General features: G+C 39.1%; 1 protein-coding gene across 4 annotated transcripts in view; it reads right to left on the reverse strand.

Annotated features, from left to right (window-relative positions):
* Nucleotides 1-26,554, reverse strand: part of cfap221 (cilia and flagella associated protein 221) — a 130,185-nt gene that overhangs the window by 101,451 nt on the left and 2,180 nt on the right. For 3 of the 4 annotated variants that reach the window (XR_008826877.1, XM_056371101.1, XM_056371103.1), the window contains exons 4-25: nucleotides 26,013-26,099; nucleotides 25,794-25,889; nucleotides 25,372-25,472; nucleotides 25,063-25,166; nucleotides 23,933-24,092; nucleotides 22,691-22,823; nucleotides 22,393-22,507; nucleotides 22,078-22,189; nucleotides 21,411-21,498; nucleotides 19,973-20,062; nucleotides 19,222-19,317; nucleotides 18,065-18,152; nucleotides 17,709-17,800; nucleotides 17,207-17,287; nucleotides 16,005-16,112; nucleotides 15,763-15,900; nucleotides 15,572-15,657; nucleotides 15,412-15,484; nucleotides 15,070-15,170; nucleotides 11,717-11,809; nucleotides 11,486-11,593; nucleotides 10,627-10,762 (exon numbers count right to left, since the gene is read on the reverse strand). Coding sequence is in view for 2 of the 4 variants with exons in the window: in XM_056371101.1 (XP_056227076.1) it covers nucleotides 10,627-10,762; nucleotides 11,486-11,593; nucleotides 11,717-11,809; nucleotides 15,070-15,170; nucleotides 15,412-15,484; nucleotides 15,572-15,657; nucleotides 15,763-15,900; nucleotides 16,005-16,112; nucleotides 17,207-17,287; nucleotides 17,709-17,800; nucleotides 18,065-18,152; nucleotides 19,222-19,317; nucleotides 19,973-20,062; nucleotides 21,411-21,498; nucleotides 22,078-22,189; nucleotides 22,393-22,507; nucleotides 22,691-22,823; nucleotides 23,933-24,092; nucleotides 25,063-25,166; nucleotides 25,372-25,472; nucleotides 25,794-25,889; nucleotides 26,013-26,099 (2,286 nt within the window). In the remaining 2 variants the exon portion in view is untranslated. The remainder of the gene's footprint in view (nucleotides 1-10,626; nucleotides 10,763-11,485; nucleotides 11,594-11,716; nucleotides 11,810-15,069; nucleotides 15,171-15,411; nucleotides 15,485-15,571; nucleotides 15,658-15,762; nucleotides 15,901-16,004; nucleotides 16,113-17,206; nucleotides 17,288-17,708; nucleotides 17,801-18,064; nucleotides 18,153-19,221; nucleotides 19,318-19,972; nucleotides 20,063-21,410; nucleotides 21,499-22,077; nucleotides 22,190-22,392; nucleotides 22,508-22,690; nucleotides 22,824-23,932; nucleotides 24,093-25,062; nucleotides 25,167-25,371; nucleotides 25,473-25,793; nucleotides 25,890-26,012; nucleotides 26,100-26,554) is intronic. The other variant, XR_008826878.1, reaches the window with a different exon arrangement.

Consider the following 26,554-nt stretch of genomic DNA (forward strand, 5'->3'; position numbering starts at 1 on the left):
TTGTTTTTAAAAGCAGTAAAATAACAGAAACGCAACAAAAATAGCTAAGTTTGCTTAAAGGAGCTTGCTAATGCAAAACTGTAATCTACCAAAAGCAGTTTTAAAGTGCTCATGTGCAAAGTTTCTTCATTCAATCTCAATTCTATGGTGTCGCTTTAAACTCAATATATAAATTTGTGCGCTGCAAATCTTTACTGATTGTCTTCTCGAGTTTTTCAATACTGCCATGTTTAGTCTCTTCTAAAGACAGCTGGAGACAGCTTCTTTCTGCAGCTACTACTTTCCTGAGAAGCATTTTGTCAGCTCATTCCTCAAAAATGTAGTGTTATTCGGTCTTACACATGGTTTTAGTCACCAGTGCGAGAGCTCATTGATGCTGCTGTTTAACAATGCAGCATTTGCAGGTTATGGTGTCAGTGGTGTCGATTAACACCCTGTTTGCAGTCACTGATAACACTCATCAAATATTCTCAATCTTTGCTCTCCCAAAGTCACTTACACGTATATGTTGATGACACCCAGTCAAGATAAATGAAACTAATAAACTGTTTCACCGATATTAAGAATTGGATGCTAATTATTCCTCTATCCACGTTCTACGAGTTTGAGTTTTGGAGTACTCACTTTAAGGCTTATTTGGTTTCTAAAGAAAAATAAGATTCATACCAAATTTCAGTGAGAAATTGAGGATTATACATGTTTTTATCTTATCCCAATTTGACTGACTAAACGACAAAACCTTAAAATTATTCCTGTGCAGAACGCTGCAGGACGGCTTTAGATTATAAGATGATATATCTCCCATGCTTTAGTGTCCTGTTTTATAATTGATTGAAAGGTTTTACTGATTATTTTTAAGACTTTGCAAGGCCTAGCTTTGGACCATCATTCCTTGAAAACACAGGCTGGCAGGAGTTTTAAATCTCATCTTATGTCTTTCATTGACAGCGCAGTCCCCTTTTGTTTTAGTTTGTTTATATTCACCTTGAATATTATTGGATTTGTGGTTATTTCATTCTCTCAGGCAAATCTGTTTGTTGACTGCATGAACTCATTTATTGCATAATTGCTGAAAGGTTTATTCACTGTTATTTATTTTATTTCACATCCTGTCAGTTCTTTATCTTTCAGTTAAGCAATTTTATAACAACATTAAGATTATTATTGATGTTTTGTTCTATTTCAGGCAAAGCAGACATTTCGGCAAAGATTTAGTGGATCCCAGGTAATATGGGCTTGTGGTGTTTGCCTGCTGTGACAGCAAATGCGAAAATTCAGCACAGCACAGGAGAGGGCAGGCATAATTTAAATGAAGGGAGCCCAGACCTGGCAGCCTGTTGATATCTTAGGATGATAATGCACAGGAATAATTGCCCTTCATGATGAAATCAGCAGAGGGACAATCAGCCCCTCAGGCTATCTGTCTTTCTGTCCGCCTGTCCTCTCTTCATACCTCAGCGGCACGGAAGTAGGCACACTACATGTATTCATTAAAATCTCAAGTATACACACTATTCTGAAAAATCTAATTTCACAAATAAGTAAATAATATATGGTAACAACATTTTTAAAGTTACAATACTAATTGTAATCACACTCATTAGCCAACAGACAGTATGTCTCACACATAAGCTCGAATGTTAGCTTCAATAAAACTGCATTACTTGTGATAAATTGCTTTGACTTCTAAAAGCTATTGTGTAAATATCAAAACATTGTGTGTCATCCTAAGAAACAGGAAATAAGTCTGTATAAAGCCACAAACGTACCACACTCTCTTTATTCTATATTGCAGCTCAAACAAATCCACACTCTATCAATTTAGATTCCCTGCAAAAATAAAAGTAATGATGTATTTACTGAAGCTGTGAGGGAACACAGTTTGACAGCACTACACTGCTGTAATATTACAAAATTAAAACTCAAATTAAACTATCTCTCACCATGTACCCTCCCCTGGAAGACACTGAGCTTTTTTTCATTTTGTAAATACAGACACCCAAACAACTAAACATAAAGGAGTTGGCAACAAATTTGTGCTCTAATTATCTCTGATTTCTGGCAGTTTAGACGGTTGGAACTTTTTACAGTTGCTGCTGCAACTCAAAATGAGGAAACAGGTCTATCAATTGAATTGCTTTGCTTGCTGTACAATTAATTTTCAGAAATATGAGTCTAGAATAAGGGAAAATATTTCTCAAGGTCATGTTGAATATCTTCAAAAGTAGAGAGAGCATAAGTCTCTAATGATTTTCTTACATGGCTGTTCAAGAAAAATCAAAAACAAACTCAAAAGGTAGAGAATGTAGTTACAGAAGGCTCTGAGGTTCACCAAACCAAACACGCTGTGATCTCTGAAAACGGCAGAATGCCCAGCGCATAGCAGGATACACAAATGTGGCAAAATAAAAAATGTCAGATGGAGAGAAATGGAGCCAGACAAAAAAAAAAAAAAAAAAAAGGCAAATGATCATTTTAGCACCACGCATGCCAAGATGTCTGCGCTATTGAGGTTTTATTTTTCACATAATTTGCAATGACAGTCGTCGCTGTGAAGGATCTGACCTTTAGCATTCTTCATGATGATCAGTAGATGGTGCATTAAATTAATTTTAGGAATATAACAGTGTGTTTTACATGGATGTGAAGAATATATTAGCATTATAATACATTAATAAAAAGTATGGTAAAGTGTGTAATTTTCATTAATATTCTGTGCATTTCCTGCATTGAGCATGTGAAGTGGAGTTTACTGAATATTTCAGATTAGCAGCCACTCGTTGGCACTGTTGTTACACGTTGCCCATTCTGCTATTAAAACAATGCCATGTTTTCCTGCATTGACTTATCAATACGTGATGGAAATTCACCCGCTTATGTTTAAGAAGCTTGATCAACCTTGTCAACATGTAGCCTACTCTTTCATCAGTAGCTGGAAGCAGCAACATCTGGCAGCAACCACGTAATTTTCCTCCAGAAAATGCACATTCTCTTGTTGCTCTTCCAACGTGCTATGATGGTTTGACTTTCAAATTTTTCTCCACATATTCACTGCCCTGGTTACAAGAGTAATGCAACACTAAGAGAAACCCTGCAAAATAAAAACCAGCAACAATATCAGCATCTCACAGAATGGTTTCTTAAGGCGGAGTGAAATATGGAGCAGCAACATACACATTCTTTCAACAACAGCAGCAAAGAATGGACCATAAGACGAGTAAATGCTGCAACAGAATAAACTCTAAAGCACAGTTTTAAATGAAAGGATTCCTCAGATCCCATGGTATCTGTTAGGCAGGAATATTAGGTACACAGTGCGATGTAATTATGTATGGTAAGAAGTAAGAAGAACTAGCAGGATAAACAGACTGAAAGAGATGATGTTGGATATACTCTAATTGGAGGGACATAACAAGGCAAGCAGAATTATTTTGAGCTTCAAGAGCAATTTACAAATGTGAGTTTTATTCAGCTAAAAAAAATCAAACATGTTGTCTCAAAACCACTGACTACACTGTTTTCTCTCTTTCTTTTGTCTTGACCAAGCCCAATCTCAAAGGAACTAACCTGTATATAATGAATTATTGTAGTACTAAGAACACTCACTGGGACGACTGTTAGCTACAAACAGCTTCTCTAGCTCAGTAATTGTATAGATGGCTTACTTCACCGTGTTTGTGCTGTGGTTACTAAGCTAATTAGCAGCAAACAAGAATCTAGTAACCACCTTTCTGATTCTCTCATGTTATTTTGTGTCTTACATAAAAACTACTTTTCCTACAGCACTCAATTTGGAAACTTGTTGAAAGAAATACTCTCAGGGCTTCTCACTGGAGCCATTTCAGTCCTTAAGTGACGCTAACTCTCAGAGTATTATTGCGAACATGTGACTATTCGAGTCTTATGGCTGAACAGTATGTGGAGCCAACTGCAGTTACCGGGGGGGTGGCTTTCATTGAAAGAAAACTCCACCAATGTTAAGACCACACAGGGTTTCTAATGATCTTACATTACAACGGCACGGAAAGCAGTGCTTTCACACCAAGTGTGATATAAGAGACATATTTCTTTGAAAGGATTAACCCTGTCTGTGGTGCAGGTCTTGTGCCAAGCACTGCAGGTTCAAGGCTCTCTAATGATCCTAATTAAAAAGAGTTATGAAGGATATGACGGAAATGTGACAATGACATGATGTACCGTTGCATAAAAAGAAGGCACACGGTAACTCTAAATCATTCAGCAAAGCACACTCTTAAACTATTATAACTATTATTACTATCATTATCCTTACTTGTCCACTTCCTCATCAACTGACATTTCAACTGTTTTTATCTGATACACTTTGAATGACAGTTCAACCGCTTTCATCCCTTATTCCTCATTTAACGTTACAAAGGTTTTCATCATGTAGACTTTAATTTCAACCGCCTTCATCTCTTACTCCAACTAAAATTACAAGTGGTGCCGTCTTGTTCATTTTAATAACACTACTAACTACTACTGCTGCTTTTATTTGTAATATGTCAATTGACATTTCAGCTGCTTTCATCTCTTTTTCTTCAGCTCACATTTTAACTCCTAAAAATATGTCCACTTTGACGATTTCAAACTCTCAGGTTTTGAAGAACAATAAAACTTCTTCTTCACCATTCATACAATTCATTCACTTCAGTGTTTTCACTTCAGCCACTCTTTAATCAATTAAAACTATTATATTATCACATTTCGTAGTCTGTGAGGTCACTACATGATTGCACATGATGTACTTTGCAAACTTTGCTTTAAAAAGTTTTATAAAGTATATTATTATAATATATAATGGTGGAATTGTGTTTGTGTGTAGTGTATGCTGCTAATTACTGCCTTGTCTCCACCTCTCCTCTGTATACTGCTCACTGCTTCCCTGTCACCCTCTCCCACAGTCATTTAAAAGGATAGCGTGAACCTCACTCTGAATCACAATCACTTCATTTGTCAAGTATAGTAAACATGTAGAAAATTGTCTAAAGGGTGTAAGGTGCAGATATTTCTGACAAATAGGCAATTTCACAAGAGTACTGACAGAGAAAATGCAAGGAGCAGGAACAGGAAAGTTTCTAATAAGGTAGCTGAAACTACTAGACATGCCGTAAGCAGCAGTGATTTTGGTCTTGACCCTGGCATCTTTGAAAGCTAAACCCTAAATAGAAAATTACATTTACAGAAAAACAACTCAAAATAGCTCCAATTTCCTCCTCTGGGAAATGATATTTAACAGAGATGCACAACTCAGATCAAGAAATGCAGTTGGCTTAATGAACATTCTCCTATGTCTGATCATGAGGGACAGTAAAGCGAAAGTTCAAAAATATTAAATGAATTGAATGAGATACGAAAAAAATGTTTTTTTTAACCATGAAATCCAGTATCTGTAGCCATTCTCGTCTCAGTCACTGTGTTTTCTTTTAGCCGGGCTCAAGAAATACCCAATCCAAGGTAAGGCCTGCCTACTAAAAGAAAAAAAAAAAGGGGGGGGTTTTATTTGCTCTTTGTTTTTTTTTCTCCCCCCCCCCATCAAAAATAAACATTTGTATTTCCGTCCGCAGAAATGTCAGGGGGATTTATGTGGTCCCTGTTTTGTGTCGGTGGCCTATTTAATGCTACACTGCACACCCCTCACTATGTGAAATGAAAGCACAGCTCTTTATGTAGCCAGCCATATTCACCGCCAATCAAACTGACAAGTAAACCGAATTCAGATTCTTGCATAGTTCATCTTTGGAAATGCATTTCCAGACACTGATATGAATCATATTTTTCTGGTCTGTCATGCTGTCACATACATGAATTAGACCCACTAAAGGACAACAACAGAGAAAGTGATGTGAAGATTTAAAAAAGACGGGACACAGGCCTCACTTGTGGGGCAGACGTAGTCCTGGAGATTGTGGTAGACGAGTAAGCCATCACCACTCCTACTGCTTTTGTAAAGAATCACTGTAGGCCTTTACCAATGTGGACACACAGCATGAGTGGTTTTTACTTAGTGTCCATTAGAGACAAAAGTAAGAGTTCTAGCTCAAGAATATTTACACAGAGACAGACACGAACAAACACTTGTCCTTGTTACAAAATTGCTCTTAAGAATACCCAGAGTCCATTTAGCCATTTTTCTCCGAATCCAGAGCATTAGTCCCTCTTTCAAATGGTTGGCTACTGTGGCATCTGCCTGTTGGTTTCCCCTTTTTGGAAGCTTTCAGATTCGGTGTAACCTCCATTATCTAAATTTGAAGTTGTTCAAGTAAATCTTTCCAATTCAAAAGACAACCAAGGTCAGGTGAAGGTGGGATTTGACAGCACTAAATTTCACTGAAGGTAAAACTAATATACGCTACTTCACCTACACATGTGACAACACTGTTTGAGCCAATATCCACAGGTCATCGTTCACCTTCAGCTGATTCCATCCCACTCTGGCCCCTCTGCTCTGTCCTGCACTACTTTGATTAGGCTAATCTGAGTTAAGTTTAAACTAAATAAACATTTGATGTGTGTCGTATCGCAGTTTCTTCCCCTCAAACACATCTATCTAGGAGCATGACTCCATCTCTGCTTCTCTGCTTTAATGCCGTGAAGCCAAGGCAACATTTTAATGCAATGGCAGGGGGAAATATTTCCTCCTTGAGAGATGGAGATTTGTTAATGTACTAAATCCACTGTGGATAAGGAAACACAGCGGCTGGGATGAGCTCAGTCTCATCAGCTAAAGACCTCCATTTATTCATCTTACAATCCCTCATAACTCTTCAAACATCCGTTTTACATTCACTCCCACATCTGACAGTCTAACAGCATTTAGTAGGGGCTAACAGTAAGGAGGAGTAGTTTTATAAAGCTAACAGAGACTGATAGCAATACAAGCATTGTAACCACACCACCAAGAGCTGACAAGGAACGCAGCAATTATGCATTACTTGAGGTTTTGGCAAGGATTGCAGAAAACTAACATTTCGAAATAGAACGTATTAACACTGCAAATACAAGAGTCTCAGTGATAGAAGCTATTAAGTGGACTTTCTCTCTTGTTAGGGCAGAGAATGTGCACAATCAAGACTGAGCTACTTGCAGAACAAAGGAGTAATTTATTCCAATGTAGAAATTCAGGGAGTAAGAAAAGAGAAAAAAGGGCACATGAAAATCTCTAAATTACATTTAAAAAGAAAAGGTAAATATACCGGCCGACAAGAGAATGCTACCATTCACATTTTTACCTGAGCTAGAGTGTGTCAAACAAAAAAGCACAGCATCTTTGAACAGCTCACTCAAAGGTGACTCATAATTTTCACATTATCATGAAAAAGCTGCAGGCTATGGAAAGATGGGAACAACGGTATTTTGAAAAAAAAAAGTAAAAAGAAAAAAGGACTTTCAGAATCACAATAAGTGTGAGAGTGAGAAAGACTCTAAATTATCATTTTTCAAATGACACAGTACTTTGGGTCAAAGTTATGATGCTGAGATTCTGGCTCATTATTTTCTCACGATCACAAAACCACTTAAGGCTTGGAAAGTGACTCCAGCTCAAAGTACGGAGCAGCCGATCAATACTGAATTTCTAGTTCTGCGTCCACTCACTCGGACAGCTGTAAAAGGATAAAAATTGAAGGTTGATCAATGGATAAATCAACCATTCAATCAATGTTAGAGGCTCAAAAGAAGTTTAGTCCATCTTCCCTTGATTTTACAGGATCTGCATATTCGGTATGTACAACAGAAAAAACTGTAACTAACTTGTGATTACTGTGACCAAATTACCTTTAAATTATCTTCCATAGTTTGGTACATTCAAGTTATTGTATTATATTATATTTGGGGTCCTCTGCTGCATTGTGGCAATTGGATTAAATAAGTTTTAATAACGGGTCACACGTATAAATATACTCCAAATTATCTCACGGAACGCCATCTAGTTTCTGCAATCAGAGACTTTCTGATGTTGTGAATTCTATGCACAAGAAATCAAACACTTTTTGGAGCTCTGATCTTCAGTGGGTGGAAAAGCAGCAGCAGTTACAGGACCAAAGAGTCCATTCACCTGTTGCTGCTTTTCTGATCTGCTTCCATTATAAGCCATTTTGAGAGGGCAAGTCACACACACACGACCTTGTTGTGGCAGCGCAGTTGTTCCTTGCACTTAAATGCACTGAATTTGGACAGAAGTAGAAGCGTGCCATAGCTTAATTTTCGACAGGCCTTTCATTCGCTCTGCCTTGCCAGTTCCACAGCCATTACGCCTTTCTATCACCAAGAACAAGACGTGGAGCAGACTCAACACTTCAACGACCCTCAGCTGAGCACAGAAATACTCAGTGAGAATGTCAGGGCTATTATTCAGAGCAAAGTTGTTTATGGTGGATAAACGGCTGACGTGGAGATTTTATGTTCGTTATCTCTGGCTGCCATTCCGTCATAAACAGTGACTGGACCATACCCAGTATTTTCAACACGTCCACCTTCTGGTGTGTCTTTGATTGAAGACATGGATTAAGTTTTTTTAATTCAAAATTATTTCAAAACATACAGAATTAGCTTTACTCTAGACTCAAATAGCCTCAAGAGTAAGTGCTTTATATTTGACCGTTAAATACATCTTGCACGCCTCAAGCCTTCGAGGCGTTCAAAGCGCCACATGAAGCCATTCCAAACACAGAATACGCAAAAGGCTTTGTTCAAAGTGGAACCAAATTTATTTCAGCTTTTGAAAGAAGTTGCTGGGTTGCCAGTCAAAAGAATTTCAGGGGGGATGTAGTATCTCTGAGGGGCCATTACTCTGAGGCAAAACCTACCAAGACCGCAACACAATTTCTCACCCAGGAAGTGTTAGGGAGTAATTCAGTGAAATGTGTGAAGTGAAAAGCGAGGAAAGAGCGAGCGGTAACTGCGAGCCAGAGATGGACAAGAAAAGAGAGATGGTGTTAAAAGTTGCGATCACGTCCGTTGCTGCTGGTTATTGTTGGTTTGTCCCAGGAGTAGTAAATATTAGCCGATGGAGAGAAGAGACAGCAACAGAGGCAGTTTCTGTCTCACAAACGACCGCTTGCTTTCATTCTGTCCTCCTCTAGATGATTTCTGAGGATGGTCAGGTTATTGTGGCGAACATGTCAACTGAGCAAGGCTACGTTCTTGTCATAGGGTTTAGGGATTTAGCTGCTGTCTCTAAGTGTTATACCTCATTTTTCAAGAAGGTTGGAGAAAAGAAAATAATGGATACTGTATTCGCGGGGTGACACACATGTTACCATGGTAGAGGTTATATTTTTTTTTTTACTGGAAATGGTATAAAACAGATGCTGACTGCTGGGTGAATAAATTATACAAACTGACTGTAAAAAAGAGAGCACTGCTGTACTGTATCTCCTCATTTCCTCCCTCTCTCCCTTCACACACATCAAACATACGCTGTCTCTCTCTCTCACACGCGTTTCTGTTACTATTATTACACTGTCTATTACTTATTAAATGTATATCACTGCTGTGGCTCTAATTAAAAATGTAGCTGTAGTATTGCTTCCCGTGAAGCATATATATATATATATATATACATATATATATCAAGTCTTAACCTGCACAAAGGAGGGAAAATGTAATTACGTGAGCATTAATAAAACAGTCAATTTCTCAATGGAATTTCAGCTGCAGTGAAAACAAGGTTACTATCCTTTATAATCCACCCTCTACTATCACCTCAGCTCATTCTAGTAGCTTGGCTATAGGCCAACTCTGTGTCTAAAAACTGTTGGGGGGGTTCAAAGAGACACTGTACGTTCACTGTACATTTCTAAAATACAATGCCATCAAGTGAGCACACACACAGTCACTCACTGAAGGACAAATAAACTGGAGAGCTGCTCTAATTGTCAAGCTCATAGAGTTGGAGCTCCCTCTAGGGGTGAGAGCGGACACATGTGCTGCACTGGACTCCATCACAGTGAGCTCACAGCCTGCCGGCTCTTCTGGAAATTAAATTCAGACCTCAACAGCTTTCTCTTTATAACCGCAATAAATATGACCTTTTAAATGTTGAATTGATGTTGCTGGGATAGCTTACAAATCAGCAAGCTTTTCAGGGCAAATGCATTTCAAATAAAAAATGGTTCAATCATATTTAACTGTCACCAAAGGTCAAGTGTGACACTGTTGTTTGCGGCATAATAAGGTTTAATAGTGAGAAGCGCAGTCGCACTGTGTTTCTACGACAACGTAAACTGTGAACGGTGTAAAAAATGCAGAATTATCATTTTTAATTGAATGCAGTTTGTCAGTAATGTGTTAGAATATACTGTCGCTGTGCTTATGTATGGATCCGAGTGGGTGGAGGGATAACGAATTTCCAGGATTTGTAAGAGAACAGGAGCGGAGCTTACTGGTAATTTTGAGTGGGTGGGAGGAAGGCTTATAGGTGGGTGAGAAAGTAACCAGGTTTTATTTTACAGAAGTGGCAGCGCAGACAATGTAGAGTCTCGTACGGCTGAGTATAGCGCTTATTTGTGGTGCCACGAATGTAGTTTCTCGTGCAAGCGTGTGTACGCACATATCCTGGTTCCCGGGTGTCCGTGTGTTTCGAGGAAGTGTGTGTGGGTGTTTTACCTATTCGCAGTCCTCTCCTGGTGAATGAGAAGTTCCGTTGTCGACTCCAAGTTGCCTCAGCCTGGTCATCACTCTTCTTCCCATCTGGTTGAATTCAGACCTGTATGTCGCCTCCATCTGAAGCTCCCTCTGGTGCCTGTGACAGAGAAATTTAACGTTATCAATGGAAGAACTGGACAGATTCAGCAGGGAATAGAGAGACCAGTAGACAAGAGCCTCCATTTAATAATTGCAAGATTTAGATTAAAGTAATCTATGCCTAAACAAGCTATAATCTGTCAAAAATATGACAGTATATCTCTACAAAAGGGATGACAATACTTTTAAAAACCCCTTTGCAGGGACAGTTAAATTGTCATTTGCTAGAGGATGCTAACAATTTAGACCCGCACACGTATGGTATCAGGTACACTATGAATTTATATGATAAGAGTGCATTTTGAGTCAAGGCTGGAACTTCAGCCATAAAAATATAATCTTATCTTCATAGATAATGAAAAGTAGTTATAGTTAGAAATCTTTATCAATTATATCTAAATGATCTTTTTCATTGTGATGGCAGCAGTTAAAAGAGAGCTTCACGCAGCGTTTGAAGTTTTCATCTACGCAATTTGAACATTCATTAACTTCATATTTAGTTTATCATGAGGATTTTTCTGTCTTAAAACTTACAACATGTTTAATGCCCTTTCCAACTACCACTATCTGCAATGTGTATGGATATACTTTCATATACATTCATCCTATTTGTTGCATGGGAAGTGCTTCCTTCAGGTCAGTAAGGATTCATTGTACATAATGTCATTGTTATGTTGTAACCTCTGTCTTAGCAACGCAAATGCTGCACCAGTAGACTTACCAGGCTGTCATTCCCGTGGTGAGGTTGCTATTGGAGACCAGAGGTTCCCCAGACAAGAACTCTGCTCTGATCATATCTGGAGTCAGTTGAACTCCTGAGCCTTCACACCTGCGCACAGATAAAAACATACTGTACATAATCTGAGCATCGGAGCAGCGATTGTACTCACTTTTTCTTGCTGAGAGAAAACACAAGCAGATCAATAGTGTCAATAGTGTGGTATGTGCTTACGGTTTGTCCATTAGTGGTGTCAGATCATCAGGAAAGGTGGTGAGAGGACGAGGTGCTGTGAGTGGAAGTACATCTGTGCTGTAGTCGACAGACCTAAAGGAGACACACACACACACACACACACACACACACACACACACACACACACACACACACACACACACACACACACACACACACACACACACACACACACACACACACACACACACACACACACACACACACACACACACACACACAGCTTTTTTTCCTGAAGAGCGAGACCAAACATCACAAAATCGAGACAGTGGTCAGATACTTCTTACTCAGATGAAAGGACTGCTTAGGGTTGTTTGAAATCCCAGTTTGAACAGGAACATTAAAAATACTCCTGAGTGAAAGCTGATACCACTCACAGGCAAAAATAGATTTAAAACATTGACAGGTTTGGCTTTGGGAAGCAACCCTGCTCTAAGCTGTGATTTCATTCTGAACAGACACTTTATAATGGCAGGAGCATGGAAACACATGGTCACATAGACATACAGTCACAGTCTGGGACTGGGTTGTACCAGTACAAGTCCTTCCTAAGTTCTTAGTAACCACTAACTGGTTTCAAACAAGTGATTTACTACTATTTTACTTTACCTATACTAACATATCAAACTTAACAGCCCATCTTTTGTAAATGGAGATACGAGTTTATTATAAAAACAGTATGTGGATACATGTCTGGTGCTGAATGTGTGTGTTTTACAGTTGGTAGTTTCCATGTAGTTATCATACTAACATAACCAGCGGCATTTATCTAGTCATTTAGTCTGACGTTAGTAGCATAGTGTTTTGTAACTTGAGGTATACTGTGCTATTTTTGTGAAATGTAATTTATTTCAAATATTTCTATCTTAAACTGTTATTGAACAGCATTTTGATCCCCCAAGTCAGAAAGTTTTACTCCTCAATCTAAAAGCATCACATATTAACAAAATAATGGCGGTAAAATTTTAATGACAGTAAAATTAACTAGTGGTAGTTAATTAAAGTAGTACAGCTGTAAAATAAGTAGAATCTGTACCTACAGAGTTGCTGTTTTAAAGTTTGTTGGTAGTTGAGATACAACACAGTCCCTTCAATCATTAACACATATTACATAAGGAAAACACATCTCTCATTCTCCTGCTGTCAAGTTTCTGTCAATTTCATTCTCATCTGCTATTACGATCACCTGACATAAATCATATTGTTTGTGTGTGTAAGATAACCGGAGACACAGTGAATGTAACCGGTGATGCAGTGCTGGAAAATTAATGAGACTGAGCAGGGAGGCTGGGGGAAAGTCATCTCTTGCATGAAAAAACAAGAATATATCTTCAGTTATCCTGCAGATCAGTGGTGACAGGCATAAAGAGAATATTTTGCCTTTCCAGGCATCTGATTATGTAAGGTGAAGGAAGGTGGAGAGAGATGGGAAGTAGACAGAAAGGTGAGGAGAGAGAGAGAGTTGTAGGAAAATAGTAGTCAAACCCACATATTCACAGATACATCATGTGAACAGTGGTTGGCCAAATTACTTGGGGATCTTCTCAAATAAAGACTTAAAATGGTTTCATATCTCCCTGGGTACATTGCATCATTAGCTCTGCAACTTTCATTTTGTTACTTAAATCATCTTGAAACAAGAAATCCTATCATGCAAGATAAATTACAACATTCTGTACATAGAAAAAGTCAGAAACAGGAAGTGTTTTGCACACCTGAGTCATAGTCATTGTGACAGGGTGCTCAAAGAAACATACAGTGCACCACAAATAGAACAGGACAGCCCCAAGCTGTGTTCACTAATACGCTACATCAAAATATCATAATTTATTCACTGTCCATTTAGGCTAAAGTCTGAATAAATCATTATTCCACAGTGTGAGTGGAGACTGTGTGTGAGGGGCTCTCCGCTTATTCTGAACAATGTCTCGTTTCCATTGTAGAAAGAAGACACGAGTGTGTTCGGCTGCTGGATGACTCAAAAATTCAGTTTAAATTCAGTTCAACAGGAAGCGTCCACGATTCCTTGTTTTTAAAATCTCCAATTACTTACCTGTTCCTTGCTTTAATTTTAGAAACAGAGACATTTAATCTAAATAACAGCTGGAAAATTGGAACCAGCAGACCACTGCACTAATAATAATTAATCTTCAGGCCAAAACTACTGAAATGTGGCCTTTTCACTCCAAGCAAGTCAAGATGTACATTTAAGTCAGATTGATGATATCCAAGGCTCTAAAACCAGAGGGAGAAAACTAATCTCAACACACAGGATCGATTTTAGGAATGTACAACTTTACCGACAGAATATAAGAACCACACCCACTGTTCTTTCTGTTCTTTATAAAACCGCAGTGGGATTTAAAATAAAAAGCAGCTTATTTTCTAAATTAAATGGAATCAGAACCAATACTTGAAATCCAAAATGATACCTGCTGTAAGCGCAGTACTGCATGTACTCCAACTCTATGACTGTGAAATGAGTTCTGCCGGATATGTTACGAGTAGACACTTTGACAGCCTCCAACCTATCAGGTGCTGGAACTTGTGCGGACTTGGCTCTAACACATCTATTTTTGAAGAGTGCGAGAAGTCATGTTCCTGTAAAACTGTATGTGAGATGATGAGTAGGATAATAGGGCGAGAGGATAAATATCTACTGGTATCACTTGAGAAGGAAGGAAAGAGAAAGAGGTAGATAGAAATAAGTTGTCTGCAAACCTTTCTAAAATAACTAAGGCTGAAATAGACAATAATTTTTCATTATTCAATAATCTACCATTAATTTTTTGTAGCTTGATATATCTTGTAAAAACTCAAATCTGGAGCAGCAGTTTTGCCACCAGAGGGTCATAAATTCAAATTCCTATGCAGGCGGTAAAAATATGGACAGCAGATGTGAACAACAGCCACTTTGTACTCTGTAAACAGGTAGTGTAAACATGTGCTTTGTTGGTGCTTTGCTCCAGTTGGAGCTCCTCAGCGACTACTTCCACATAAGGCTGGTTTAACACAGGAACCTCGGGGTGAGTACAACCTCTGTTTTAACTTCTGGGTGGCTGTTTTCTATATGAAGTCATTCTCACTTCCTTGCTCAGTAAAAAGGAGGAAAAACAGGAACTGGCACAACTTAATATTTCACACAGAGATGTAGTGGTAATAAAAAGGTAGCAAACTCCAGCTTCTATTGTCTAAGGTTGAACTAAAATTTAGTCGACAAATAAAAAAGCAGGTAGGTGAAAGTGTATTCACCTCACAGCTCACATTATAATTTAGCTCTGTTAGGGTCCAGCTTTCACTTTCTCAGTCCAAGAAAAGCAGTTGTGACCTACCTGCGCAGGGCACAGCCACTGGTGAGAGCAGGTTGGTTGGACAAAGAGTTCAAGGCGATCGAATCGAAGTTCTTCCATGTCATGACCCCTTTTATCACTTCCTGTTGTTGGTCAAGAGAAAAAAAAAGAACAAACAACATTTCAGATCTAAAAATGGAGCTACATCAACTTTTACTGAAAGTGGTCAACTTTGAAAAATGCCTGTGATTATCAAACACTTCAGTCCAGCAGGAAAACGTTTTCTAACATGTCCAAACAAAGATGATCAAAACAGGGTTCAAGTGCCTTACAGACAAGACTAAAAGCTTTTCAGAGAAGTTCACTGACTACAAAGTCTCTAACCTTGCGATCCAGAAACTTCTTCTGAGTGTGCAGAGTCCTTGTGTCATGCATGTTGCTCTCTGAGACTGTGTACCTGCAGACAGAAAGCACTGTTTTGTGCAATTGTTTTGATGCCCAAGAGAAATAAAAGGACAACATGACAGAAGATGACTCTTCTTACCTGGGCAGAGGGCAGAGGTGGAACTCCAGATCACTCTCCAGGTAATTAGGGGTCGGTTTGTAAGCCTGCAGGCCTGGAGCCGGATTCTAAACCACAATATCACGAGATAAACACGGGAACAATTCTAGTTTGAATATACCTGTCACCTTGAAACACATCATCATGTAGGGGAAATGAATGAGAAGCCTTACAAAGATCCTGAGCGGGTTTGCAGGGAAAGGTCTGAGCAGAGCTTCAGGGGCAGTGAAGCTGAGACCCGCCACCTCCTTTGCTTCCGCAGCTTCTTCTTCATTTTCATGCTGCTGTTCCTTCTCGGCTCCAGCCTCGTCCTGAAAAGCAACAACAACACAGTGAGATTAATTTTTTTAAAGGCAATCCAAGAACAAATTAGTAGAAAGATCAGTATGCTTGAGTGAAGGTGCTGTATAGTTACCGGAGCTCCAGTGCGAAGTGGTCTGGCCAGAGTAGTGGGGATATAAGAGTTAAATGCCTCCCAGGTTGACACAGGCTCGTAGCCCATAAGCTTATAGTGCTGAGGAACCTAGAGGGCCAAAACAGTATCAACAAACACTATGGTTAGAATAGCGACAAAGGGCGTTGTGTAGAGTAGTGGTCTAAGCAGGCGCCCCATGTGTAGAGGCTACAGTCCTCGCTGCAGTTGGCCCCGGTTCGAATCCCGCATCGGACTGCCTTTCGCTGCCTGTCATTCCCCATCTCTGCCTCCCCGTTTCCTGTCTCTCTCCACTATACTATCGAATAAAGGCATAAAAAGCCCCCCCCCAAAAAAAAGAATATCAACACTACATCAAAACAGATATGAGAAATGACTTGTATGAGATTTAAGATTCTTAATACTGATGCAACAATGTGTACGTAGCATTTACTATTGTAGCTGCTGCTCAAGGTGGTTTTAATTATTGGTTAATTGTGGTTCCCAGATTAGGGGTCAGACACCTCCAGAGGGTCACAAAATAATTCAGGGGGATCATAACGCGATGAATAATAAGAAAAAATATAAATGTTCAATCTGATGTTTTTAGGAACAATTATTTGAATGAAGTCATCTCAGAGGTTTACCCTAACCCACAAGCCAAAAACAGTTGGAAACCACTGGTTTAATATTCAACAAGCACTGTATTTTATTATATGGCTTATGATACGCATGTACAATACTTTTCACAGTATGAGGTAAAGGCTGGACCCAAATGCAACCAACACAAGGGATTCAGTGAAAAATGTTCAATAGGCAGAAGAAACTACAAAACTGGTGAACCAACCTAACAGGAAGCCAAAGCACGATGTAACACAAGGAACTTCAACAGACGAACTGACACAGACACTGAATAGACACAAGGGAGGCAAGGCTGATTGAACACAGGTGAAACACATTAGGGCGGGGCAGACAAATCAACAAGGAGGGAAACAGGACAAAGACAGGAAGTAAAACATCGAGACACACAAGGAAATTAACTACAAAATAAAACAGGAAATGGCCAAACTCAAACATAAATTGTCAGTCATGCACAAGCAGAGTGACATTGCATCAATATTTCTTTACTTTTCACCACTGCAGGTGCTGGATGTTGAGCTATAAGTGTGATGTTCAGATGAGCAGGTGCTGCAGGAAATACCTACTTTAAGCTTGAAGAAAGGAATATGCGTTGTCACAGTCACATCAATAGGATCCACAGGCACTGAGACCAAATTACTGTGAGTCTAGAAATATCAAGGAGACAAATGGCGTTATTTGTTCAGTTGAAAACCGAGGCCGTTCCTCTACGGGGCATCAGGGAATTGAAAGATTTAATCAAAGTGCGGGAAAGTGAGCTTCTCTTTGATTCCACGGTTAGATCAAAGACGTCTTTCAGGGGAAATAATGAATGAAAATTGTTTCATGTGCAGGACAATAGCCAGCATTCACTTTTCAGAGGTTTCTCGTCTACTATATTTCAGCTCCCATTTGGATAATTTAGATTTAACAAGGTGATCAAACTCTTTTGCTGACAGGCTGCTGATTTCTGTCTTTGACATAAATGGGCAGGTACACTTCAAACATATCTAACTGCTTGTAATCTGCATTAGGACAGTAACTTTTACAGTTTGCTGTTAGGGTGCATTAAATATGTAACATACTCACCAGTGGGTCATGTTCATCAGGGAAAATGGGAAAAGAAAATGGAAAGACTTTGTCTGGCGATATCTCCAGGTCACACGGCTTCTTCTCTCCGACTAAAGTGAACATAAAAGAGGTGAGACAATTATAAAAGCAAAAGGTCAGTGAGAAATATTCAGTAATAAAAGTATAACTAAATGCACAGAGTACCATAAATAGCCCTGTTCCTCAGGATTGCATATATGTTCCAAGAACCTCATAATAACCTGAAGGGATTTTATTTCAATTTTACCTCTAGAAATAAATTCAATTAAGCATGCTTTCCTGACACCGCAAAATGAGATTATTTCTGAATGAGGAGATCTCGGGATAATCGAAACCTTTCTGTGCCGAGGGCAGGTTCCTCACGCTGTCTACCAGCTTCTTCAAACTCGCTAGTCTTCGGTTCATGCGACATCGGATCACAACCTGTGAGAGAGCAGAACAGCGTGATACTGCTGTCTACAAGTCTGACTTTTTCTTTATTTTACAATGACTCACAAAGAGAAGAGCAAAGAACAGAGGAAACATAAACCAAGTGGACAGCAACAACTGCTGCCTAGCGATGGGCAAGTGCAATAAAATAGAGAAAAAATATGAATAAACAATTGAGCAAACAAGCACACTGGTTACTAAAATTATTTGTTATTGTAATTTTAACAAACTCAGTAAGTAAGTTTCTCTTCCACACTGTCCACAAGTGCCTGCTCATTGTGTTGGGTTTTCTATATGCACAACCAGAGCTGCCTCATTACATTATTTACTTAAATTACTTGACATATTTTTAATTGGTTAAGATAACCATCCATTTCCTGTTACCTGTCTGTCCAGGAAAAGTTAATTGATTATTTTATATTACCAGGAATTATGGCTATACACAGCTGATAAGTACAAAAATGTGATCTGAATGTGAATAAATTCATGTACTAAATAAATAATTGAGGACAAATATTATACCAACTGATTCTGTGAGTGTTATAACCATGAAAAGGTCTAAAAAAAGTCTTAAATTGAACACAGTAAAAGCTGCAGAGACCCTGTATGATTTTAAAATTAAAGATTTTCTCTAAATAAATAATTCACACAACAATGGAGCGATACATACTTATGTCATTACTAGTATTTTATATTTATAAAAAGAGTGTCTGCTTGAGTCAGCTGCACCAGCACATGAATAACAACCTATTAGGTCAACACAGTGTTCAGCAAGAGTCTCCACTGGAAACAGAGAAAACATGCTCTTCCTGTGGATCCAAGAGGCCATGTGAGATTACTCTGCTTTTACTGGGATGCACTGCACCCAGGAAGCTCGACTGTACGGTAAGGAATATTATACATTTAGTGTGAAGAGTTTACACACGGCTGAGCTAAAGGGACACGGCCGCAGGGACAGCAGCCATCTCCTGGGGGAAGAGGAACGTGTGTGTTGTGCATCTCAGCAAATGCTAGTGCATGTGTGCATTACCACGGTGACTTTACAGTACTTGGATGTTTGTACCTTGCGTGCTGCCTGCTGGAACAGTCTGAGGGCTCTTCGTCTCAACTCCCAATGAAAACTGGAGTAAAACTGGAAGGTTGGGGCTCCCTCTGGGGCCTGGAGGAGGTTAGAAAAGACATTTATTCCTGATTTTTATATGCTCGTTTGACATCATTACATTGAGTTCATATGAAAAGTATCATAAAGTGGGATTTCACAGGGTCTTGGCTTGAAGTATTTAAATGACAAAAGATGGTAGGGTTGTAAAAAGTGAATGTTAGATTGAATTAAATTGCAGAAAAGGGCTGAAAGCAACAGATTCATTTCATCTAACATTATTGAAACCCCTCTTTTATGAAGAAGAATATACATGTAAGAAAATATATAATCCTGAATGATTTAGTGATGTTGCATTAATTGAACATTGTGCCAACTGCAGTTTTTTAACGAAGGTGCTTTACTTTCAGACTTTCATGTGGAGAGATATTATGCTGTGTGAGACTTGACTCAAGGCTGAGGAAACACACACACTCCTGTTACTACATCATGTACACTATCGGAAAGTCAGCCTGTGAAGCGTGATGCTTCAGTTAATCTAGCGATGATGGGAACCTCAGTCTAGTGCAGCAGCAGTTTAGAAACAACAACTTACACAACCAGTGATGGATTCATGTGGAGAGTTATTAACTTGTTGTTGATGTTACCAGCAAAGCAAACTGAGTGAAATGTGGAAGTTTTGTGTCAAAGTAAACGTACAAAAGTAGAGATTTACCTGTCCAGCTTCACAAAGCACTCGTCTGGAGGAAAGTTTAGGTGGTCCAGCAGCAAAGTCTTCCTCTTGCCTTACATCTCCCCTTTGAACCTACAACACAATAAGTTAGCAGTACATAGAGGTTATGTATTAAACTGCATATTTTTTGTTAGCATGCTAACATTTGTTAATGAACACTAACCACAGAGATTAGCTGAATCTGAAGGGAATGGTGCACCGCTAGCATAGCTAAAAATATCAATTCCTAAAGCAAGTGTCACAAATAATTATTTTTAGTTTGATAATAAGTATCTCACTTTCAAACAAGAGGTAGCTTCTCTTTCGTTGTACAGAGAGTTATAAATTTACACGCATTTTGTTGAGTGTCATGATGTCTGAACTGGTAAGAAACCTATAGGAATCCAGCTAAAAAAAAAAGTTCCAGTGCAAAGGGAGATTGGTATGTGGCATAAAAACAAAAGTAAATGTTCTTTCTATTTTTGCTAAATCCTTCTGGCAGTGACAGATGGTGCAAACTCAACTGAAAAAGAATATCCCAACAAGTTTATCCTCTACGGTAAGAACAACTTGAAATCCCTTGGCTGAAGAGGCAACGTTTCTCTTTATCATGGGAAGAAATAAGCGTGATGTCTTAATTCCGTGAATCAAGCGACCGCTACCAATCATCTGGAGCACGGTCTCATTTGCCAACATTTGGTAAAAAGATTGTGTCTGCAAACCTTTTCACTCTGATGCAAACAGAGGAAGAAGGTTTATCAGTTGGCTTATTTAAGTTCTGGCCTGCAGTCAAGATTTCAAGATGACCTATACAAGAAGATGGTAGCGCTTCCTATCATAAAAACAGCAGCAGTCCCCATAAAATACCAATGTGGAAATATGAGGTTGTAAACAGAGATCATATCTATGTGTGCGTGCGTGCATTATAAACAGTGCAGGTGGAGAGGAGATGGGGAGGAAGTCCTGCTAAGTGTCTGTGAGCGTTCTGTCAACTATTCAAATAACTTTTTTCTGGGGACACAAACACACACAGACTCATATTTCACATCTGATGTTACTTTGGCTGAGTCTGCACATACCCTCTGTGACTCTCAATACAATCAATCACTGACGCAGAATGATTTATTTCAAATGGTCAAGATCACAGTGTGGATCCAATGGTGCATCAGCGGAATCAGGTTATGACATTGGTATGTGCGTAGAGTCGAACATAAGAGATTAGATATCAACAGTGGTGACTAACTAACTGTCTGTTTACATCCCCAAAGCCACACAATTATAGGAAAACCTCGAGCATAATTATCCTCCAAATCGAAGTAAGACAAAGAATAATAATAGGACAGGGAGTGCAGTTTTTTCTGACGGGGCTCCACAGTGTCAGACTATGAAAACCTCTGCTCTACATGTTTCTCTATGTCTCACGCCAAGTGACAAATCCTACCGTGTATTCATGCAGCGTGATCTCTCTCTCCTCCAGTATCTGCCTCCTGGTTTGCTCTGACACAGGGTCTTTACCCAGGTGAACTTGCCTGAATGAAAGAAACATACATATAGATGTTAACTGCAAAGATGACTTTTATGAAAAATACAAATATTAAAATAAAAAAGTTAATGTTATTGGTGTTAATGGTTTGAATTTCTATTATTTCTTTCCAATTGTGGATGCATGAACGCGTATCATTCCGACACTAAATTCCTGCTGGCATTCTACCAAGTATAACAAATTCGACATCCAAAACAAGAAGCTTTTCTAATAATTATTTTAATTTATGTAATTATTTCTTTCCAGAATCTCTTCAACACTGGGCGAAACCAAAAAACAAGACTAATTGAAGCGTGGTTTTCACTGCATCCTCTCATCCAACGTTTTGTTGTCACAGTTAAATTATTATCTAACTTGTTGAACTGTGTGATAAAATAGTGCATCTGTATTTTCGTAGTATATTCATGAATGTGTTTTTCCACATATTTCCCCTTATTGCTGATTAGATAAGCATATTCCTGGATGATCTGATGATAAATGGTACATCTTAATCTTCCCCCTGTTCTAAAACTGTACAAATGCTTTTAATTTTGTTTCTGAAATGCTATATTTTAGTTTAACCTACCATCTGACGTGGTTGGCTTGCTCCTCCTTCACATTTTGTTGAACCTGTTTTATGAAAAGTGCCTCCTTCATCTGCTTGTTTTGCAGACCAAACACACTGCCGCAGGACATGGCTGAAGAGAAGGGGAAAATAAGAGACATGTGCATGTACGTATGCATCATCTGAAATGCAGTTTACTTCATGGCAGCAACTTGAGTACAGCAGGACCTTAATAGAATGAAGTTAATCTAAAACATAGAGAATCACGTTTGATGTGGACGTATGTTTCAAAAAATCAGCAACAACTGAAAGAGTAAAACAGAAGGTTGCCTCTACCTTCCTTCAGGGCTTTAGAGCTGAGTTTACTGGTGTCTTTGATCAGCATCTTGGCAACGCCCGCGGGGGTAGAGACATCCACCGGCGGCTTCAGTCCGGACTGATCCCTCAACTTCTAGAGGACAGGTACGGAGATAACGGCAAGAAATGACCAGTAATACGAGTGCAGTGAAAGTATAGTTTTACTCTTAGTTTACAAAGTAAGTAAGGAGAAAAAGAACTTTTCATAACTACTTTCAACACGAGAGCGATTGATGTGGCAGAACTAAAACTAATCTAATCTTGACCGATACACTACCTTTGATTTGTCAGCCTCCTTGGTTGACCTGTATCTGGTTTTACTTCGAGGAGGCACTTGGAGGGTGGCAGGTGAAGGTCCTTTATATTCTGCAATCGCTGCATCTCCATGACCCGACTTCCTTTCCAGCTGACTATCACGCAGAGACATATATAAATAAAAGTAGACATGATGGAGTGAAACTTGCTTTAATTATAACAGAATTGTGCACATTATTAAAGAACAAAATAGATTCAACACTATAAATAAGTTAAATAGTTAGCTACAGGTAGGGGATAAACTGTTCAAATAGTTAAAAAATAGCCTCTACCTATGTCATATAAGTCAGGCAGGAGACACTTGCACATATCTCATCTTTTATTTGGTTCCACTGAGGGGAACAACAAACAGAATGTTTTATATGCTAAACATCCATCGAGTGGCATATCAATCTTGATATCACTGCACCAGCCACCGAGCTATTTTCATGAATTATTAACTTTTGGCCGAGATAACACCAAGACAGTGCATTGGATGGAGCTACTGCTGTGTGATGGATAGCACCCTCTTTCTCATGGGAACAGAATTAAACATTATACTAGCTGAAAAAACAAAACAAATGGGCACTTCTAATCAGCACACATGGACATTTTCTCTGAATCCAGTCAGGAGCATTTTAGTCTTTGGTAGTTTGTTTGCTCATACAATGTGAGAGCTGGAATTACTGAATAGCAGAAGAGAGGGGAAAGACTTTACTTCATTCTTCTACTCTATTATTTAAGATTTCTGTTGCTCATGACAACTAAGTGAAGCATCATAGAGAAATCTTTGTAATGAGGGGTTTATGCACTGCAACCCTACTATAATATCCCTCTCTATGTAACTGTCATTGGGCTGTTCTTGTTGCTTCCCATTAATCTAAATGCAGATGTCTCTTTAGTCACTGTCCAAAAGTCAGACACATGCATATATCCAATATATAACAGAGTGTCAATAAAACCCACAGAGAGGGTGTGAACCTGTCATGAAATGAGCAAAAGCTGCATTTGGAGTATGAGATAGCACAGTAAGATAAGATGGACTGATAAGAGCAAGATATAAAGATGTGTTTCGAAGGAGGAAAAACAAATCACCACCCCTTAAACAAATAGCTTCTAGTGGCTCCTGGTCAGCTGACATTACTGTCGGTGAGATGATAGTGATATCTGAGCACCTAATGCACCACGGTGAGTCTGTCTTTGAACACGATGTTGCATTGCTTACCTGAGGGCTGGGTTAGGGGCAGAATTCCCAGTGATGGTACAGAGGTAAGGTTTGGTGTTGAACTGTGAGATGACCAGCTGGATGGTGACCTGAGAAGTCTCATACTGGAAAGGACTGAAGGTCACCGTGAGCTTCACCTCACCATTGGCTGGTATCACACCTGCAAGAAGCAAAGATAAAACAACAGGGACGAATGGTAGCTGAAACTAATGGAAAAAACCACTGCAATAGATCTAAAAGTGGAATAGTTAAAACATCAAGCTTCTGCCTGTCCAAGTGCTAGTAGGACAGGTGCAAACTTGACCAAACCAACTTAAATATTCACAATCGCCCACTATCATATCAGTAAAAGTGATATATTTGAAACCTTAGGGGTGCATCTCTGCAGGGTTACTGGAGCTCATCTGACAGGGCTTATTGGAGTATAAATAAATGACTTAGGCTACAAATAAGTGACAAATGACCTTAAAAATGATATGAGTGTGATATTTGCTGCAACAGAAAATAATAGGTTGAATTACAACTGTGTAACTGTTTTTCTTTTATGTTATGAGCTGCAGATGCTGTAACATGGCCATGGAGAGGAAAATGACAAAAAAAAAGAAAAAAGACAAAAAAAAAAAAGAAAAAGCATTTCCAAAAGAGGAAACTCATTTGTATCTCTTCTCTTCATTTGAGGTTCGTACCGAGTTAAAGCTGCAGCAGTAATTCAGATCCCAAGTGCCTTTTCCGCCATGTGTTATGATGCTTCCCAGATCATGAATACTGCTTAATGTCAGTGTGTGGAAACTGGAGCCATCCTTCAAGTTCTGTAGTGACTTGTTTAATACACAAAACAAGGTCTTGAGAAAACACAGCTCATCTGCTCTCCAAATGGGATTTGTTCTTTACCTGCCTACCAGCCTAAAATAGTACTATTAATGGAAAAACAACTATATTTATCCATTTAACCTGAAAGGCAAATTCTGAAAATCTGAATTAACGTTGTGTTGAACAGTTAGATAAAGGGTAAAAACTGCAGAATGCCAGTGTGTTATCGTTTAAGGACTACACGTCAGCCACAAAATGTGCTGTAGAAATCAATAGAAGACATGTATGGTGTTAAAATTAATGATTTCACTTGAGCCTACCTGAAAGGGGATGGATGGAGAACGCCTCATGGGGCTGAATAACGTACACCTGGAACTCAAAGTCAATGGGGCAGCTGCATCTCAGAGGAATAGCATGGGTTACACTAGAGACAGGAGGACAAAAAAAAAAAAGATGAGATATATATTTTTTTTTTTATGATTTGACACCAACGGGTGAATAGAAACATGGTTGGTTGTACGGAAGAATACAAAGAGACAGGAAAGCCCTCAGGCAGATAGGAGGTCAAAAAACAGTCCGCCGTGGATCTCAGCACACACAATGTACAATATACATACACACAGACACACCTTTGTCCAAGTGGCACGGCTGATAGGTCGATGCGAGGGGGGATGCGCAGGTCATCGATGACAGGGTAAGCATGAACTGGAATTAACAGGTTCTCTTCCCCCTTAGAGAGGGTGTAGGCGGGTTGAATGAACAGAGTAGAGGGAACACGCAAGAGAGAAGAGATGGAGGGTGAAAGAAGCACACAGATAAGAGAGATCTCAGGGTAAACATGGGGAAGTATCCTCAAAAGAGATAAGTTAAGGCAGCTGGGAATTGTTCCTTGGTGGTTGTTAGACTGTTTGCCCGACTGTATGTGACATGCTCTAGATTTAGTAGATGGTTGTGTCTTTCCAGTAACTGTAAATGTCAATGTGATGTCCTTTGAGAATCATGTGTGATTAGCACAGCGACCACAGCCGCATACAAACCGCTGAATCCTAACCTTGCAGTGAACTCGAATGCAGTCATAGAAGTAGCGCCACTCATCGGGACAGAATCGGACCTTGAGCGTGTAGGCGAGGCCGGGGATGAGTCGATACTTCAGAGAAAACACAAAGAACAAGGTTGAATCATCAGAAACAGCCCTGATTGCACTAATGGACAAGTAGAGTCATAATTTTATATTCAGGTCAGCAATTTGTAATAAAAAAAAAAAAAATACCTTTTTCGTGTAAGTTGTTTGGAAGTGCTTGGTTTGGGTGGAAATAATATGAATATTCATAACCTCAGATGAGATGTTGATTAGTTTCTGAGGGAGAGGAAGAGAGGAGAGACAAGGATATTTCATTTCCATCCAATCATACGCACTTGAGAAAAACATTTCCATATTCCTGATGCTTACATCCAGCCTACAGTGACTCATCACACATACAGAGGGTAAAAATCAGTGCCCATTCAATTACATCAAATGTATCCACACTGGAAAACAAATGAGAGGAAGTTATGATGGGATAGGACATTGACAATTATTTTTCTAGATACCAAAAACTTGATCTGCCCTTACTGGGTGCCTAAAGTTTACAGATATTTAATTAGCCTTTAGGCAGATCTCGGTATACCTGTGTGTCTTTTCACCACTTCACCAAACACTGATTGTAAAATACACAAAAGCATGGCCATGAATTGTGTGTTACTTCTCATTTATCAAGAAGCACAGGAGAGAACTTGTATTCTTTCTCTAGCCATTGAATTTGGCAGATTCCA

The sequence above is a fragment of the Seriola aureovittata genome, chromosome 24 (genome assembly GCF_021018895.1).
Source record: "Seriola aureovittata isolate HTS-2021-v1 ecotype China chromosome 24, ASM2101889v1, whole genome shotgun sequence".
In the NCBI taxonomy this organism is placed as follows: domain Eukaryota; kingdom Metazoa; phylum Chordata; class Actinopteri; order Carangiformes; family Carangidae; genus Seriola; species Seriola aureovittata.